This window comes from Anomaloglossus baeobatrachus, chromosome 4 (assembly GCF_048569485.1).
Source record: "Anomaloglossus baeobatrachus isolate aAnoBae1 chromosome 4, aAnoBae1.hap1, whole genome shotgun sequence".
Lineage (NCBI taxonomy): Eukaryota > Metazoa > Chordata > Amphibia > Anura > Aromobatidae > Anomaloglossus > Anomaloglossus baeobatrachus.
The window spans coordinates 30,920,683-30,940,877 of record NC_134356.1 but is presented as its reverse complement, the minus strand read 5'-3'; the positions used below and the strand labels follow the sequence as shown (position 1 = coordinate 30,940,877).

At 47.9% G+C, this 20,195-nt stretch overlaps 1 protein-coding gene across 2 annotated transcripts in view; it reads left to right on the top strand.

Annotated features, from left to right (window-relative positions):
* The first annotated feature begins 1,168 nt into the window (after positions 1 to 1,168).
* Positions 1,169 to 20,195, top strand: part of ATXN10 (ataxin 10) — a 157,503-nt gene continuing 138,476 nt past the window's right edge. For both annotated transcript variants that reach the window (XM_075344200.1, XM_075344199.1), the window contains exons 1-2: positions 1,169 to 1,313; positions 10,751 to 10,927. In XM_075344200.1, coding sequence (XP_075200315.1) covers positions 1,174 to 1,313; positions 10,751 to 10,927 — 317 coding nt within the window. In that variant the 5' untranslated portion in view covers positions 1,169 to 1,173. The remainder of the gene's footprint in view (positions 1,314 to 10,750; positions 10,928 to 20,195) is intronic.

The following is a 20,195-nucleotide window of genomic DNA, read 5'->3' as shown; positions in this document are numbered from 1 at the left end:
CTCACTATTCTGCTGGTGCAGTCACTGTGTACATACATTACATTACTGATCCTGATTTACCTCCTGTATTACACTCCAGAGCTGCACTCACTATTCTGCTGGTGCAGTCACTGTGTACATATATTACATTACTGATCCTGAGTTACCTTCTGTATTATACTCCAGAGCTGCACTCACTATTCTGCTGGTGCAGTCACTGTGTACATACATTACATTACTGATCCTGAGTTACCTCCTGTATTATACTCCAGAGCTGCACTCACTGTTCTGCTGGTGCAGTCACTGTGTACATACATTACATTACTGATCCTGAGTTACCTTCTGTATTATACTCCAGAGCTGCACTCACTGTTCTGCTGGTGCAGTCACTGTGTACATACATTACATTACTGATCCTGAGTTACCTCCTGTATTATACTCCAGAGCTGCACTCACTATTCTGCTGGTGCAGTCACTGTGTACATACATTACATTACTGATCCTGAGTTACCTCCTGTATTATACTCCAGAGCTGCACTCACTGTTCTGCTGGTGCAGTCACTGTGTACATACATTACATTACTGATCCTGAGTTACCTCCTGTATTATACTCCAGAGCTGCACTCACTATTCTGCTGGTGCAGTCACTGTGTACATGCATTACATTACTGATCCTGAGTTACCTCCTGTATTATACTCCAGAGCTGCACTCACTATTCTGCTGGTGCAGCAGTCACTGTGTACATACATTACATTACTTGTTATCCTGTACTGATCCTGAGTTACCTCCTATATTATCCTCCAGAGCTGCACTCACTATCCTGCTGGTGCAGTCACTGTGTACATACATTACTGATTCTGAGTTACATCCTGCATTATACTCCAGAGCTGTCTTTCTTTCCCATAACAACCAATCACAGCTCAGCTTTCATTTCTGAAAAATATAAGCTGCTCTATGATTGGGCAAAAAAAAATTGTTTACTAACTGTAGCTATGGAACCAGCAGGCGGAGTCTACCAGAGAGATAAACACAAACCACGTGCTCACAGACTGACAGACACCTGAATGAGCCAATCACAGCCCGTATTTGCACTATCCAATTATTATCTATTTCCTGTAGTGCTCATTGTCCAATAGGAAGCGTTCTTGAGCAGTCACTATGACAGCGAAGTGGGCAGGCCGCCTTAGATCAAGATGGCGGCTCCCATGGAGCATGTGACTGCGGTTCGTGCAGAACTTGACAGATGGGTGAGGGAAGATTTGGAGGGAGCAGAGCGGCGGGGAGCGGAGGTGGTGCGGCGGGTTACCGAGCTGTTCAGGCGGGCCGAGTGCAGGTCAGTGCTGGAACTACAGGTCGCAGCTCGTCCGGTTCTGAGTCATGCTGGGACTTGCAGTGCTTTGCTGTATGGTTTGTTACTGTGCAGTCAGGCTATGTTACTCTTCATGACCATGACTGTGTTCCTCCTGGCAGGCTTCTAGTTTGCACAGAATACTGCAGTTTGTCAGTGGTATGACCGCTGCAGCCAGTCCCTCTTCTCCGCAGCTCGTGCTGGGCCGCTGAGCTCAGTGATTGTCTGCAGCAATGCTGGTAATACTGACCAATAGTCTGTAAGTGGAAAGCCCCCTTTAACTGCACTAGAGATGGCGTGTGCCCCGGGAGCTCCCCCTCCATCCGTCCCCGCTACGGGCGACGTGCGCCCCGGGAGCTCCCCCCTCCATCCGTCCCCGCGACGGGCGACGTGCGCCCCGGGAGCTCCCCCTCCATCCGTCCCCGCTACAGGCGACGTGCGCCCCGGGAGCTCCCCCCTCCATCCGTCCCCGCTACAGGCGACGTGCGCCCCGGGAGCTCCCCCCTCCATCCGTCCCCGCTACAGGCGACGTGCGCCCCGGGAGCTCCCCCCTCCATCCGTCCCCGCTACAGGCGACGTGCGCCCCGGGAGCTCCCCCTCCATCCGTCCCCGCTACAGGCGACGTGCGCCCCGGGTGCTCCCCCTCCATCCGTCCCCGCTACAGGCGACGTGCGCCCCGGGAGCTCCCCCCTCCATCCGTCCCCGCTACAGGCGACGTGCGCCCCGGGAGCTCCCCCCTCCATCCGTCCCCGCTACAGGCGACGTGCGCCCCGGGTGCTCCCCCTCCATCCGTCCCCGCTACGGGCGACGTGCGCCCCGGGAGCTCCCCCCTCCATCCGTCCCCGCTACAGGCGACGTGCGCCCCGGGAGCTCCCCCCCTCCATCCGTCCCCGCGACGGGCGACGTGCGCCCCGGGAGCTCCCCCCTCCATCCGTCCCCGCTACAGGCGACGTGCGCCCCGGGAGCTCCCCCTCCATCCGTCCCCGCTACAGGCGACGTGCGCCCCGGGAGCTCCCCCCTCCATCCGTCCCCGCTACAGGCGACGTGCGCCCCCGGGAGCTCCCCCTCCATCCGTCCCCGCTACAGGCGACGTGCGCCCCGGGAGCTCCCCCTCCATCCGTCCCCGCTACAGGCGACGTGCGCCCCCGGGAGCTCCCCCTCCATCCGTCCCCGCTACAGGCGATGTGCGCCCCCGGGAGCTCCCCCTCCATCCGTCCCCGCTACAGGCGATGTGCGCCCCCGGGAGCTCCCCCTCCATCCGTCCCCGCTACAGGCGACGTGTGCCCCGGGAGCTCCCCCTCCATCCGTCTCTGCTACAGGCGACGTGTGCCCCGAGCTCCCCCTCCATCCGTCCCCGCTACAGGCGACGTGCGCCCCGGGAGCTCCCCCTCCATCCGTCCCCGCTACAGGCGACGTGCGCCCCGGGAGCTCCCCCTCCATCCGTCTCTGCTACAGGCGACGTGCGCCCCGGGAGCTCCCCCTCCATCCGTCCCCGCTACAGGCGACGTGCGCCCCGGGAGCTCCCCCTCCATCCGTCCCCGCTACAGGCGACGTGCGCCCCGGGAGCTCCCCCTCCATCCGTCCCCCGCTACAGGCGACGTGCGCCCCGGGAGCTCCCCCTCCATCCATCCTCGCTACAGGCAGCATGCACCCCAGGAACTCCTCCCGCTTTTCCCTATTCGAGGCGGTGATTTGGAGATCTTGTTACATGGTTGACCAGACATTACGATCCGTCTCTTGTCACTCGGATTCTTACATTTGCCCATTTTTCCTGCTTCATTTCCAAGAAGTGGCTGGTTTTTTTTGCCTCCTTGTATCTCCTCCCCTGCAGGCGCTGTTGTCACCAAATAATAAGTGGTCACTACGTATAAAGCAACTGGAAAAACGTACACTAATTACAAAAGGTTAGGGATATTTGGCTTTCGGATGAAATTTTCGGGGTGACTCGATGATGCCCTCTGACCTTTCCAGGTGTCCCTATTATGACCTTCTCTAACCTTCTGGATGCTCAGGTCCGACTGTTCAATGTTTCAGGACTTTTTGTACAACTTGCTGTTCTGTAACAAGGAGCTTAAAGGCAAAATTCACAGCAGGTGTTTGATCCATGAATCGCCCAATAGATTTCGGGGATCAGTAAAGAATTGGTATTAAACCGTCCTCATTGTGCTGTCCACATTTTGACATCGTGAGACCAAGACGATACCTAACAATTGGATCAGCCGCACCGCGCCATTGTGAGGATGTTCTCATATGGAAGTGGCTACTGAGCTTAGAGAGTCACAGAGTGTCACCTGCAGGTTGTACAGAGAGACAGAGAGACGGGGAGAGTCACAGGGAGTCAGAGAAGTGGACGTCCTCTGGTCACATCCCACACTGACGACCGCTTCATTGTGACCAATGCCCTTCAGAACTGGATGATGAATGTCACACAACTCCAGGCACATTTTAGGGAGGTGAGAGGCCTCCAAGTGTTGCGTCAGACCATTTTGAAACAGTTTATCTCTGCATGCTAGACAACCTGTAAGGTACCTGATCGCACCACCAGGCACAGGCGTCATCTACGCTGGACGAGGGACCAATGGCCTCAGTGCTGGTCGCTAATGAGTGGATTCACTCAGCAGAACGGATGGCTGCCAACGATGTTGGAGATGCCAAGGAGAGCGCTGTGCATCAGCCACTGCTGTCACCAGACGAGCCTTTGGTGGTGGTGGTGTTAGTGTGGGCCGGTGTGTCTGGTCAGTACAGAGAGGCCCTACACTGGAAATAGTACAGTGACAGCCCCGACTACTGGAATAACAGCATTACTCCAGTCAGTGTGCCTCACCATGAACAACACCGACCTAATGTCATCTTTATAGATGACAATGCTTCAGCTCATCGAGGGCGCATCATTAGAGAACGGCTGCTGGAGACTGGGGGACCTCAAATAGAGCGGCTGCACTTTCTCCAGACCTGAATCCCATAGAAAACCTATGGAATCCGCTGAGTTGCTGTGTAGAGACTGTAACTCTGTACCGCAGAATCTCAATGACCTGAGGGCCGCTCTTCAAGAAGAGTGAAATGCTGCCTCCGCAGACAATAACTCCACTGGTGACCAGTAGGAGGCGCCATTGTCAGCTGTAATTGATACTCAAGGACCCATGACAATTTGAGACACTGACATTTAGGGGGGTATACCCACCACTGGTGTGTGATTTTGTCTCAATACATTTTGTGAGATGAGGATATCCCCTATTGCTGCTTCTACTTACTGCCCGCATCTCATGATGGAATATCACTGTAGGGGGAACTTTTTTACGTTTTTCCATAAATTTCACCCGAAAGTCAAATATTTCAAACTTTTTGTTCTGTCTCTTTCCATCCTTGTGATCGCTCCTTCTTTCCTGCCATCTGCACGCACTCCTGCCAGTGTATTTATGTGCTTGGCTGGCCATATTGCAGCGGTATATACGATGCGGCGGGGTGGTGGCCTCTGCCATGTCGTAAACCAGAGATGGAGAGGAGCAGTGCCGCTCGCTGAAATGAGTCTCTTAGCTCCAGAACTCTCAGAAACCTCATAGCGCCTTTAACCTTTAAAAGTGCCAGGGGTGCAGATAAAACTACGGTATAATTTCTATGGATCCTCTTCAACTTTGGAAAAGTTCCTCCCGAGCGCAGTGCTGTCTTTGGCCTCTGTGTGGCAGTGTTGTTGGTAGTGATTCTCATATCTGCCTATGGTTGCCCTAGATGCTGCAGGGGTGACGTCTCGTGTACAGCACATGAAGGCTACAGCCACTAAACTCATCCATATTGAGGTTCATGGTATAGCAAAAGATTGATGGCCCGAATGATTGGCTGCAGCGGTCACGTGCTGTACACATGGCATCACCACAGCAGCAATATGATCAATAATCGGTGTTCTCAGCATTGTCTCTTCAAGTGATCAGCATTTCCTTCCTTTTCTTCCTTTTTCTTTTCTTCCTTTTCTTTTCTTCCTTTTCTTTTCTTCCTTTTCTTTTCTTCCTTTTCTTTTCTTCCTTTTCTTTTCTTCCTTTTCTTTTCTTCCTTTTCTTTTCTTCCTTTTCTTTTCTTCCTTTTCTTTTCTTCCTTTCTTTTCTTCCTTTCTTTTCTTCCTTTCTTTTCTTCCTTTCTTTTCTTCCTTTCTTTTCTTCCTTTCTTTTCTTCCTTTCTTTTCTTCCTTTCTTTTCTTCCTTTTTCTTCCTTTCTTTTCTTCCTTTCTTTTCTTCCTTCCTTTCTTCCTTTCTTCCTTTCTTCCTTTCTCTTTCCTTTTCCTTTTTCTTTTCCTTTTTTTCCTTTCCTTTTCCTTTTTCCTTTCCTTTTCCTTTTTTCTTTCTTTTCCTTTTTTCCTTTCCTTTTCCTTTTTTCCTTTCCTTTTCCTTTTTCCTTTCCTTTTCCTTTTTCCTTTCCTTTTCCTTTTTCCTTTCCTTTTCCTTTTTCCTTTCCTTTTCCTTTTTCCTTTCCTTTTCCTTTTTTCCTTTCCTTTTCCTTTTTTCCTTTCCTTTTCCTTTTTCCTTTCCTTTTCCTTTTTCCTTTCCTTTTCCTTTTTCCTTTCCTTTTCCTTTTTCCTTTCCTTTTCCTTTTTCCTTTCCTTTTCCTTTTTCCTTTTCCTTTTTCCTTTTCCCTTTCCTTTTCCCTTTCCTTTTCCCTTTCCTTTTCCCTTTCCTTTTCCCTTTCCTTTTCCCTTTCCTTTTTCCTTTCCTTTTTCCTTTCCTTTTTCCTTTCCTTTTTCCTTTCCTTTTTCCTTTCCTTTTTCCTTTCCTTTTTCCTTTCCTTTTTCCTTTCCTTTTTCCTTTTCCTTTTTTCCTTTCCTTTTTCCTTTCCTTTTCCTTTCCTTTTTCCTTTCCTTTTTCCTTTCCTTTTTCCTTTCCTTTTTCCTTTCCTTTTTCCTTTCCTTTTTCCTTTTTCCTTTTTCCTTTTTCCTTTCCTTTTTTCCTTTTTCCTTTCCTTTCCTTTTTCCTTTTTCCTTTCCTTTCCTTTTTCCTTTTTCCTTTCCTTTTTCCTTTCCTTTTTCCTTTCCTTTTTCCTTTCCTTTTTCCTTTCCTTTCCTTTCCTTTTTCCTTTTTCCTTTCCTTTCCTTTTTCCTTTTTCCTTTCCTTTTTCCTTTTTCCTTTCCTTTTTCCTTTTTCCTTTCCTTTTTCCTTTTTCCTTTCCTTTTTCCTTTCCTTCCCTTTCCTTCCCCTGAAGAATGAGCCTACTGAGAATCTGTCAGTGAGCTCGTTTTGATAGGGCAGTTTTAATAATATTTGATAAAACAATTTTTTTTTTTTTTTTAAAAGGGTTTCTTAAAAGTGTAGATGAGCAAATATATATGCAGGACCCTGGCTTAGGGGCAACATTGGGCATAGTCCGTGGTTGCTGGGCCAGAGCCCTGTGAACTCCTCTTACCTGCCGGCATTCCTGACATTTCTTTCGATGCCATGCCTTTCTCGTGCCGGGCCTTCTAATAGGAAAGGGAAGTGGGATTCTGGCCGGTAAGAGGGGATTCGCAGGGTTGTGATCCGGCAGAAATGGACTAATGTTGGGTCTTACACATTTTTCTCGTCAATTCTACATTTAACGACCCTAATTGGTTGGAATAATATAAAAAAAAAAAAAAAAAAAAAAAAAGTTACTCTCCCATCAGAACGAGCTCACTGATGGATCCTCAGTTAGCTCATTCATTTGTGTCTAGATCTCAGCCCGGTCTCCACCACTTTCTGTGCTCAAAATACACTGAATCATTATACAACGTAACGTAATAAACAGTGGGATGGCGGTACGCCCAGCACGCGATGAGAGGCGCTCGCCCGTCCCTGCACAGTAGCCTCGGATTATTTGTATATACTTTACATCGGTCAGACTTTCCCTTCTGCTTTACTAATCCAGAATGACCGAGTGATTTGTTTTGGGCCCGGGTCTCACCACTAATTCCTCCGTCCGAGAGACCAACCTTGTGCCGCCACGGTGTGAGGTTTCGGGCTGGTGGATCAGGTGGAGAAAAAAAAAAAAATGACCTCACTTTTTCCTAATTTTAAAAGCCTCCTAAAATGTATTTTTATAGCCTCCATTCTGTAAATATGAATTAACCATTGCCATATGCTTTCCTAATCTCCCGCGGCCCATTAGGCCACAGTGGTCGGGTTATTTTTGCCTAGTGTGCCACTTTTTAAAGCATACTTGGCATCTGCTCCTCACAGTGGATAATAATCTAAGGGTTTTGTTAAGAGGCCGATTTGGTTGAGAAAAACACGAAAAATGACAGCAGATGAAATAAGATTCTTCTTAGATATCAGTTTTTTGTAGGGATGGGTGGACCCGGACTGTAAAAGTCCAAAACTGCGCTGTTTCAAACGTACCTGGGTGCCAGGACCATAATTTTCAGGGACTTGATCCGGATCCGGCAACTCAGGAAATTTTGATACCCAGCCATGATAAATCCTGACAGCTAGGGGCTGTTATTCTCAGACTGGGGAGACCCATGCTTATTGGGCCCCCCCCAGCCAAAATAGCAACCTCCCAGAATTGCCGCATCCATTAGATAAGGCTGCTTTCACACATCCGGTTTTTGCTGTGCGGCACAATACGGCGCTTTGCGTGAAAACCGCATCCTTCTTTTTTTTTTTTTTTTTTTGCCGTCGGGTGTGGTTTTTCCACATAGACTTTTATTAGCGCCGAATTGTGCCGCATGGCCTTGCGTTGCGTCCGTTTTTTTGCCGGATGCGGCATATTTAGCTGATGCGGCGGCTGGATGAAACGATCAAGTGAACGTTTTTGTCTGCGGCGAAAAAAACGCTTTGCGCCGGATCCGGCATGATGTGGTGCGATTTACATTGCAAGCCTATGGACGCCAGATGCAGCGTCCTATGGCAAAAAACGCATCCGGACGTCGGTTTTTTGAACTGCGCATGCTCAGTATCAAGCCGCATCCGTCAAAAAACGGACGGGCCACATGGAAAAACTTCTGTAACGGATCAGTTTTTTTCGCCGCATCCGTTGCATAGGTTTTTGAGCCGGATTGTACTGCACTGCAAAAAACGGATGTGTGAAAGCAGCCTAAGACAATCCTGGCACTTTACCTGACTCTTCCCAATTGTCCTGGAGCGGTGGAAATGGGGGTAATGAGGGCTTAATGTCAGCTCATAGCTGCCACTAAGCCCTAGATTAGTGATGAGGAATGTCTGAGACCCCCCCATTACTAATCTGTAAGTGAAAAGAAATAAACACAAACGCCAAAAAATTCCTTTATTTGAAATAAAATGTGAAAAACCACCCTCTTTCACCCCTTTATTAACCCTTAAAAACTCCTTAAAAAGGTCCAATGTAGTCCACACAAGGTCCCATGACGATTCCAGCTTTGCTGCATCTGAATCTCACCGTGCGCACCATGGAACATGACTGTGCGCTATGAGTTGTCGGCAGACACTGAGCAGTGATCAGAGGTGACGTCACTCGGGTAATTTGTGGGCACAGCTGGAGGTTCCCACGGCCCTCCACCTGTGACCGCAGGTAACGTGACCTCAGCTCCGGTCTACCACCATTTTTAGTCTCCGGATTCTGGTCCCCATAGACTTATATGGAGACCAGCATCCGGCCAGATGACCAGGATCAATTCCGGGGCGGAACGAAATTCTCAATTCTGAAAGTTACCAATTTTGGGAGGGGGAACTGATTGTATACATCATTGTAAATGGACCCTTGTGCTCAGATCTGGCAGGATTTGGCCTATTTTTCCAGTTTATTGACTCTAGTAAATGGAATACAATAGAAGAACCAGTTCACCTATTTTCTTCTCGTAAATTTGCCAAAAGTAAATTAACGAAATGCAGATCAGTCGAAAATTTACTTTAGGTCAGTTAAAAGTTAATATTTGTTATTTACCATGTTACGAGACTTCTTCCCTGTCTACAAGCAGCTATCTTTCTCCTTTATAAAGGGTTAATCTGCAAGAGGAGGACATCGCTGCTTGTAAAGGGTAATCTGAAGAAGGAAGCATTTGTGTGATCTGAGTTCCTCCCTACATAGTGTAGACAGGCCACTGTTCACTGGGGTTAGTTTCACACGTCCAAGGTTCCCAGTACGGGCTGTTATGTGCAAAAGTGTGAGGAGACTGCGGCAAGTCCAGACATTGCCATCTGTAATTGGACTTTGAAAGTTGTACATGTGATACGTGTCACTGCTCCTCCGTGGTGCTGCTCCTCCGTGTACCGTGTGGGGTGGTGGGATCCGTGTCACTGCTCCTCCGCGTGCCGCGTGGGGTGGGGGGGGATCCGTGGCGCTGCTCCTCAGCGTGCCGCGTGGGGTGGGGGGGATCAGTGGCGCTGCTCCGCCGTGTGGGGTGGGGGGATCCGTGGCGCTGCTACTCCGTGTACCGTGTGGGGTGGTTGGATCCGTGTCACTGCTCCTCCGTGGTGCTGCTCCTCCGCGTGCCGCGTGGGGTGGGGGGGATCCGTGGCGCTGCTCCTCCGTGGGGTGGGGGTGAATGAGCTCACTGATGGATTCTCAGTTAACCCATTCTGCAGCCAGCATCTTTTTTTTTTTTTTTTTTTTTTTTAAATAAAACCTAATTACAAAAATAGCTTTTAGCCAAAAACATATGTATAATGCTCACGGCCGATGTAGGGTCAGGGAGCGGGTTTACAGGATCCACTGGACCACGGGGGGACCCGGGCTTACCTCTTAGAGGGAGGGGTTTAACTAAGCGCCCACCGCAAGACAGACGTCAAGTATCTCTTCCGAGACTGTGACCCCCAGGACAGGTGATGGACTCTGGAATAGACGGATAAAGGCATGCTGGACAGGCAGGTATGGACAGGAATGGTGAGCATAGCAGGGATAGGCAGGTACTGGAGACGGGCACAGGGATAATAGGACAGGAGCCCAGGATCTGACAACTAACTGGGTAGCAGACTAGCGACTGACAGACTAACTAGAGGCGTTGTGCAGGCACCTTCCCTAATGGGAGGGTGCCTTAAATACACTATCTCTCAGCCATAGACTGAGAGGCATTTCCTGGAAGAGGAGGGCCGGTGTGCGCACGTGCGGCTTAGGTGCACTCCCGGGAATCCGGTGCGGCGTGCACAGGGCCCAAGAGGGAAAGCAGGCAGCAGCACAACATGGATAACCGGGGTTGGACGCGACCTGGCTGGGGGGGGGTGAGTAAGTTGGCATCTCTGCAAAGACTTTGGCGCTACCATATGGATTTTAAGTAAGAAAAATCAAACAAATGACCTTAAGGGTGGAGAAATGGCAACGAATGAGACTGTGAGGTCTGGGTTAGGAGGCCAGCACTCAATCTGGGCCATGTAATATGGCCTTAGACGGATCCCTTGGCAATAAGCTGATCACTAAGTGTCGCCCTACTCTGCCCATATGACGTTACATGCAGTCCGTGATCATTTCCCGCCCTTCTCTCCATCCTTTATCTGTTGTGTCTTCTCTTCCAGGGAGTTGGCGGATGAGAAGATTTTCTCTTTGATATCACAGATCCTGTCTCGAGCGCTGCAGGAGATCCAGACGCAGATCGTCACCTCCGATCCCTCCTGGTACCACTTATCAGCCGAATGCTTCCGGTGCCTGAGGAACGCCTGCGCACAGTGTCCACCCAATCAGAACACCATCAGGTAAGCGCCGCACCCGGAGGACGGAGACTCATCACTAATATGAATGGAGACTTGTGAAGGATTATTATTCCAGTAATATTGACGGATACAGTGCCTTGGAAAGTATTCACCCCACTTGAATTTTCCAACCTTTTCCCACATTTCAGGCTTCAAACATAAAGATAAAAATGTTAATGTTCTGGAGAAGAATCAACAACAAGTGACATAATTGTGCAGTGGAACGAAATTTATTGCTTATTTTAAACTTTTTTTAAGAAATAAATAACTTAAAATTGGGGCGTGCAATATTATTCATCCCCTTTACTTTCAGTGCAACAAACTCCCTCCAGAAGTTGATTGAGGATCTCTGAATGATCCAATGTTGTCCTAAATGACTGATGATGATAAATATAAGCCCCTGTGTGTAATCAAGTCTCCGTATAAATGCACCTGCTCTGTGATAGTCTCAGGGTTCTGTGTAAAGCACAGAGAGCATCATGAAGACCAAGGAACACAACAGGCAGGTCCGTGATACTGTTGTGGAGAAGTTTAAAGCCGGATTTGGTTACAAAAAGATTTCCACAACTTTAAACATCCCAAGGAGCACTGTGCAAGCGATCGTATTGAAATGGAAGGAGTATCATACCACTGCAAATCTACCAAGACCCGGCCGTCCATCCAAACTATCATCTCACACAAGGAGAAGACTGATCAGAGATGCAGCCAAGAGGCCCATGATCACTCTGGATGATCTGCAGAGATCTACAGCTGAGGTGGGAGAGTCTGTCCATAGGACAACAATTAGTCGTACACTGCACAAATCCGGCCTTTATGGAAGAGTGGCAAGAGGAAAGCCATTTCTCAAAGATATCTATAAAAAGTGTTGTTTAAAGTTTCCACAAGCCACCTGGAGACACCAAACATGTGGAAGAAGGTGCTCTGGTCAGATGAAACCAAAATCAAACTATTTGGGCACAATGCCAAACGATATGTTTGGCGTAAAAGCAACACAGCTCATTACCCTGAACACACCATCCCCACTGTCAAACATGGTGGTGGCAGCATCATGGTTTGGGCCTGCTTTTCTTCAGCAGGGTCAAGGAAGATGGTTTAAAATTGATGTGAAGATGGATGGTGCCAAATACAGGACCATTCTTGAAGAAAACCTGTTGGAGTCTGCAAAAGACCTGAGACTGGGACGGAGATTTGTCTTCCAACAAGACAATGATCCCAAACATAAAGCAATATCTACAATGGAATGGTTCACAAATAACCGTATCCAGGTGTCAGAATGGCCAAGTCACAGTCCAGACCTGAACCCAATCGAGAATCTGTGGAAAGAGCTGAAAACTGCTGTTCACAAACGCCTCCATCCAACCTCACTCAGCTCCAGCTGTTTACAAAGGAAGAATGGGCGAGAATTTCAGCCTCTCCATGTGCAAAACTGATAGACACAAACCCCAGCGACTGCAGCTGTAATCGCAGCAAAAGGGGGCGCTACAAAGTATTAACTTACAGGGGATGAATAATATTGCACGCCACAATTTTCAGTTTATTATTTTTATTGAAAGCTTAAAATAAGCAATACATTTCGTTCTACTTCACAATTGTGTCCACTTGTTGTTGATTCTTCACCAGAACATTAACATTTGTATCTTTGTTTGAAGCTTGAAATGTGGGAAAAGGTTGAAAAATTCAAGGGGCTGAATACTTTCGCAAGGCACTGTATTTTTAAGAAATGATTGTTTAATGGGTTATATTAGAATAAAAAAGGGGTTAATGTCTCTCCGGACCGCCCAAATCTCCCAGGTAGGGTGAGTTTGGGATAATTTTGACCAGAAAATGGGAACAAAGAACTGGGGACGTGGCTATAAATTCTGTTCTCGCGCACAAAACGCCTCCATGAAGGGTATAGATATACGGACACTCCGGCAGGAGCCTGGAGATTGTTGGAAATCGCGCACCTCTGTGGGGTTTTTTCCCTTTCTCATTAGACTGGATCCAGCTAAAAAGATTTTTACGCTACGTTTCACCATGGTTTTGACATCGCAGCAGCTCATGGCCGTCCCCTCCAGGGTAAATCGGATGCTCGTGCTTTAGGGTTTGTTCTCCTTTTATATAAAATGGAAGGCTGTGGAAAAGAGAGCGCAATAGGGTCTTACCCTTATAGGCACAGGGCAAGGGAATGGGGAGCAATAATACTCACCAACTGTAGTTGTGCAAGCCACAACTACTATATTTGCACGTAGAATTGGATCAAGGCAGTGGCAACCCAAAGGCTGATAACAGAGAGAAATTGTAGAAACGGGTATCTGCACCGCGCCAAAGATCACACATCAGGATATCAGATTAATGTAGCTTTATTGCATCATAGGTCTACGCGTTTCAGGAGCTCTGCCCCCTTCCTCAGGACCATAGAAAAGACAACATCAAATGTACCATAGTAGACACATGTATACATTAAATAGACCAAGTGACATCATAGTCCCGCCCAGTATAGAAAAAACGGGCGGGAAAGGGTGCGTCGTGATCAATATATGACGCAATACAATGAAAACACAGTGAAAAAGAGAAACGTGACGCTCTGTTCAATAACGGTGACAAAATAAATGATTGAATGTAATAATCTCTAGCCAATGGGTTGTTTGATGACATGCTTCTTATGTGGGGCTATTGCTCTCCACAAGTGTGTCTTAGGCTATGTGCGCACTAGAAATGTGAATTTTCTCAAGAAAATTTCTTGAGAAACTTCTGGGAGTGGAAGACTTCCGCACCTGCGGAAAAATCCGCGGCAAAAACGCATGCGGATTTGCCGCGGATTTACCGCAGGTTTGTCCCTGCAATAAATAATAAAGATAATCGATAGACAGATAATGGATAGAGGGAAAGATGGATAGATGAATAGATAGATAGATAGAGGGATAGATAGAGGGATAGATAGAGGGATAGATAGAGGGATAGATAGAGGGATAGATAGAGGGATAGATAGAGGGATAGATAGATAGATGGATAGAGGGATAGATGGATAGATGGATAGAGGGATAGAGGGATAGAGGGATAGAGGGATAGATGGATAGATGGATAGATGGATAGATGGATAGAGGGATAGAGGGATAGAGGGATAGAGGGATAGAGGGATAGAGGGATAGAGGGATAGAGGGATAGAGGGATAGAGGGATAGAGGGATAGAGGGATGGATGGATGGATGGATGGATGGATGGATGGATGGATGGATGGATGGATGGATGGATGGATGGATGGATGGATGGATGGATGGATGGATGGATGGAGGGAGGGATAGAGGGATAGAGGGATAGAGGGATAGAGGGATAGAGGGATAGAGGGATAGAGGGATAGAGGGATAGAGGGATAGAGGGATAGAGGGATAGATGGATAGATAGATGAGAAAAACCTATATAATGTTCCACCTCCCTGCATTTTCTAAGCTGGCACCCTTTAGTGACTTTCATGTGGCACTAAAGGGTGCTTAGCCTTGTATTTAGCCATAAAATAAATAATTAAAAAAAAACGACGTGAGGTCCCCCCATATTTTGTAGCCAGCTTGGGTAAAGCAGACGGCTGCAGCCTGCAGACCACCGCTGGCAGCTTCACCTTGGCTGATAATCCAAAACAGTGGGCACCCCACGCTGTTATTTTAAATTATATAAATAATTTAAAACAAAAAACGTGCGGTCCCCCCCATATTGGATCACCAGCCAAGGTAAAGCGGACAGCTGGGGTCTGATATTCTCAGACTGGGGAGGTCCACTGTTATTGGACACTCCCCAGCCTAAAAATAGCAGGCCGCAGCCGCCCCAGAAGTGGCGCATCCATTAGACGTGCCAATCCTGGCGCTTTGCCCCAGCTCATCCCGCGCCCTGGTGCGTTGGCAAACGGGGTAATATATGGGGTTGATGCCAGATGTGTAATGTCACCTGGCATCAAGCCCTGGGGTTGGTGAGGTCAGGCGTCTATCAGATACCCGACATCACCAACCCAGTCAGTAGTAATTAAAAAATAGACAACAAAAAAAGTTTTATTTGAAAAAACACTCCCCACATAGCCTCTTTAACCAATTTATTGAAAAGAACAATCAATCCACGTCCGGCGTAATCCAATAGGGGGGGGGGGTCCCACGGCGATCCATACCATAGTCGCTGTCCCAGTCAATGAAGAACAGAATGTTCCCCATTGGCTGGGAGAGCAATGCAGTGACCTGAGCTAACATCAATAGGTCAGCCCAGGTCACTGCAGGGGATGACGAGCGCTGCCATCAGGAGCATAGATGAGATCATTACCTTCTGTGATCATCTCCTGTACTGCTGACGTCAGCGCTGTCACTGACTGCGTTGTCAGAAGTATCGCGAGAGCCCGTGACGTCACCGCTAGTGACAGTCTCGGGCCGCTCGTGAGACGGGCATAGACAGCGCTGACGTCAGGAGGCAGGAGATCGTCACAGCAGGTAATGATCTCACCTCCTGACAGCAGCGATCGTCATCCCCGCGGCTCCCAACACTGCAGGGTGTCAGTGTCTGCCTGTGTCAGTGTCTGCCTGCGCTGCAGCGTGACAGGCTGCTGACACTGCGGGCAGACACTGACACCCTGCAGTGCAGGCAGCCGCGAGGCCGGAGCAGGACACAGACTGGCACCTGGAGGTCGCACGGAAGTGCTTCTGTGCGGCGTCCAGGGAGTGTGACGTCTGCTCCGCTTCCTCTTCCTGACATAATGACATCGCTTCCTGCAAAACCGCAGGCAGCGATGATCATTCCCGCAGGTAATTCGCGGTTATTCCGGGGGTATACCGCACATCATTGCTACCTGCGGAATACCCCCGGAATACCCCCGGTACCTGCGGAAATTAATGGACATGCACATTTTCTCAAGAAAGTTTCTCGAGAAAATTTTCTCAAGAAATTTTCTTGAGAAAAATCCGCACAGTGCGCACAACTATTTTTTTTTCTCATTGAATTTCATGGGAAATGTCTGCACAAAGATTGCAGACATTTCTCAAGAAATTTCCGGGGCAAATCCGCGGGTAAATCCGCAGGTAAAAAGCTCTAGTGCGCACATAGCCTTAGTGGTTGTGGTGATATGGCTATTATCTGTGGATATACAGTATGCAGTCACCTAATAACCTGTGAAACTATTGGTTAAACCCACTCTCTGGAGGGGTAATAGTGTTCCATACACAGGTTATATTTTATAAGTTTGTAATTTGGCACAAACAATACTTTTTGCAGGCTATCTAATAGTCACCTGAAGGAGGAGGATTCTTTTATGATGTTTGCAGCGATAGCAAAGAAAGAACGCTGTTGCGTTCTGTGTTGCGTTCTGTGATATTGGATGTATCCGTCCCGGCAGTATGATATGGTGTCACGTGGTGCATGGGAGTGAGGACGGTGTCCGTCACCCTAGTAACCATGTAAACATTATAACGCGAATCACCCGGCCGCGGTCATGTGACCGGCTGGGCGGATACAATTCTGTATGCTATTGCAGCTTACCATCATAACGCTGACACCCGGCCGCGATCATGTGACCAGTTAGGCGGAAATAGCATCAGACGCTCCTACAGAGTGTCCGTCACCCCAGTAACGATGTAAACATTATGACGCGAATCACCCGGCCGCGGTCATGTGACCGGCTGGGCGGATACAATTCTGCAGCTTACCATCATGACGCTGATACCCGGCTGCGATCTTGTGACTGGGTAGGCGGAAATAGCGTCAGACGCTCCTGCAGTGTGGGAGCATTTAAAAGTCTGGCAGTCAGTGGTGGCTCTTTTGACAGAGCAAGAAGCACGACCGCTCCTGCCACATGGTGAGTTAACTTTCTGCAGACATAGGCTATGTGCGCACTGGGAAATGGAATTTTCTTGAGAAAATTCCGCATGCTCTCAAAGATTACCGCACCCGCGGTAAAAAACTGCGGGAAACCGCACCCGAAAACCGCATGCGGTTTGCCGCGGTTTGCTGCGGTTTTACCGCGGTATTATTCACGGTATTGCCGCGGTATTGCCACGTGCGGGTTGGGATGTGCTTTATTGCATTCAATGCAATAAAGCACATTGAAAAGAAAAAAAAAAAAAGTCATTTAATTCTGAGATAATAAATAGATAGATAGATAAAGAGACAGAAGAATAGATAGAGGGATAGATAGATAGAGGGATAGATAGAGGGATAGATAGAGGGATAGATAGAGGGATAGATAGAGGGATAGATAGAGGGATAGATAGAGGGATAGATAGAGGGATAGATAGAGGGATAGATAGAGGGATAGATAGAGGGATAGATAGAGGGATAGATAGAGGGATAGATAGAGGGATAGATAGAGGGATAGATAGAGGGATAGATAGAGGGATAGATAGAGGGATAGATAGAGGGATAGATAGAGGGATAGATAGAGGGATAGATAGAGGGATAGATAGAGGGATAGATAGAGGGATAGATAGAGGGATAGATAGAGGGATAGATAGAGGGATAGATAGAGGGATAGATAGAGGGATAGATAGAGGGATGGCTAGCTAGAGGGATGGCTAGCTAGAGGGATGGCTAGCTAGAGGGATATAGAGGGACGGATAGAGGGACGGATAGATGGATGACAGATCGCTGCATTTCCCACGGTCGGCAGTGAGTTCACATTACCGGCCGTGGGAAATGACCGGTAATTACCTCTGCTGTCTGCTGCATTCAGCCTGTATCTGTGACAGTCGTGGCTGGATGTCAGCAGTGCAGGACGCCGGAGCCGGAGCTGTGGATTATGTCGGAGCTGTGGATTATGTCGGAGCTGTGGATTATGTCGGAGCGGTGGATTACGCCGGAGTTTTGTTGCGGGAGGGGTTAATAAAATGGTGAACGAGGCTTGTTGGTTTTATTTAAAATAAAGGATTTTTCGGTGTGTGTGTTTTTTATTCACTTTACTTACGGGTTGATCATGTCAGCTGTCACATAGACGCTGCCATTATCAAGCCTGGGGTTAATGGCGGTGATCCACCACCATTAACCCCTTGTTATATTACCCTGACCGCCACTGCTACACGGCGGCAGGAAGAGCCGAGGACACTCCCGGTGCTGCCGCATAATGCATGCGACAGTCCCGGGGCAGCTGCGGCTGATATTCTCGGCTGCGGGAGGGGGAGTGAGGCGGGGGACATTACCCCTGCCCCTCTCCCTCCCCAGCCTGAGAATACCGGGCCGCCGCTGTGTGCTTACCTCGGCTGGAAGGTAAAAATACAGCGGAGCCCACGTTCTTTGTTTTCTAGATTTCCGTTTGCTTTCTATGTGTGTTCTATGTGTCTGTGATCTGTGTCTGTGTGTGATCTGTGTGTGTTTACTCTCTGCACGGCTTCCTCTTCCTGTAATGACATCACTTCCCTGCAAAACCGCAGACAGGCGATGTACATTACCGGAGGTAAACCGCGAAATACCGCAGGGAATAACTCAGCAAAACGCAGTGAACCGCACAGAATTTTCCGCCTGCGTTATTCCCTGCGGGATTTCACGATTACATTGGAGTCAATGGAGTGAAATCCCGCAGCGACGTGCGGAAAAGAAGTGACATGCACTTGTTTTTGCTGCGGGATTCCCGCAGCAAAACATGCAGCTGTCAAATTCCGCCTAGTGCGCACAGGATTTTTTTTCTCCATAGGATTTGCTGGTGATTCACTGCAGAGATGTTATGAACATTTTCTGCAGCGAAACATGCAGCAAATCCGCGGAAAATCCGGTAAGTGCGCACAGGGCCTAAAGAATCCTCCAGACATGCTGGCACTCACTTCCATCATTATGTATGTTTCAGCATGATCAGGTGCTGGGTCCATGTTGTATGGGCCTGATTTGGATTCACCGTGTATATGACTCTGTGATGAGTCTGGGTCCGCTGGTGAGTTTTTCTATATGTGATTATGTAAATTAGCTGACATACTGACGCTTATTGCTGTTCTGTATGCAATTTTGTATGTTTTTCAGCATGCCTATTGGATATAACGGGCTCTTGATTTTATGAGACCCGGAATGGATTCTTAAGCTCCCCTGAAGAGTTCTTTCAGAATGAAACGCGTCGGGAAGTATATCCTTTACTTATAAGGTTCTGCCATGAGATGGTCTGAACCAATCAGAATTTGAATTAATTGGTGAGATTAATCCAATTATTTTTTTGGACCTTGATGTTGATAAGCATCTAGTCATCTGGTGAGATAATTTTCAGTCACTATAGCAGTAATAGCTGAATTATTGGCCTACACGTGTCTCCTTGTTTGGAGGGGCCAAACTTTATATGTATTGTTTGTCTGGTTTTATTGGTTGAGGACCTTTTTTAATGAATTTAATAATAAAGGTTACATTTTAATTGGAGAATTCGGTACTTCATAATTGCTAATTTCCCCTTGAATGTAATAATTAAAAAGATATTTAAAAATTATTCCCAGTGTGTTTGTCTGTAAAAAAAAAAAAAAAAAAAAATGCAAACGTATGTATACTCCAAGTCCTACACATCGGTATCCCCCAGCGGTAATTACAAGATCTGAAAAGGCGTCTAGAACTCCAGAAGGAAAATACGTCATAACCGTGAGCGAGTGTGGAGACAGATTGCGGAGGCTGCAGCCCGCGTCTCCACAGAAGAGGTGATGGTCAGAGCCGTGTAACGGAACCGACACCAGAACTACCAATGACGGATGAGAATCTATCATATTGTACCGAAAAGACAATGTACTACACAGATATCCAAGATGATGAGAGTGTAGCATAGAATAGTAATATATAACACCATCCACCCAGACCGAAGGGATCAAAAAGGTGACAGCGTCAGTATGTGAATATATATGCATAATATGTAGGTGCTAGTCTACAGGAAAAACTTCAATCCAGTGTGGGTATCATAAACCGTGCAGAGACAGCTCCCGACTCATTACAGGGAGAGTTCAATGTGACGGGGTACGCAACAGAGCAGTGAGGGACGCCAGGCCAAGGAACAATCCAAAGGGCTTTATTGGAACCACAAAGATAAAGCAGCAAACATAAATATAAATCCTTCAAATCTGCAAGGAGTCCACAACAGAAAACAAAAGATCCAGGGGCACCGCCTGGTATTCCGATGCCAGGGGAATTAGGGCAATGGTCCTTTATATGAGTTCCTTGAGTCCAACAGGTGAACAACAAAACACAATCCCACGTGGCCGCGCATCTCCAGTCTGTAACAGTCCACACACAGACCCCAGGATCCAGCCTCAGCTATAGGTCCTAGTCCTTATCCAGCCGAGCTCCAACTAACTGAACTAACATGTTCTTCTCTC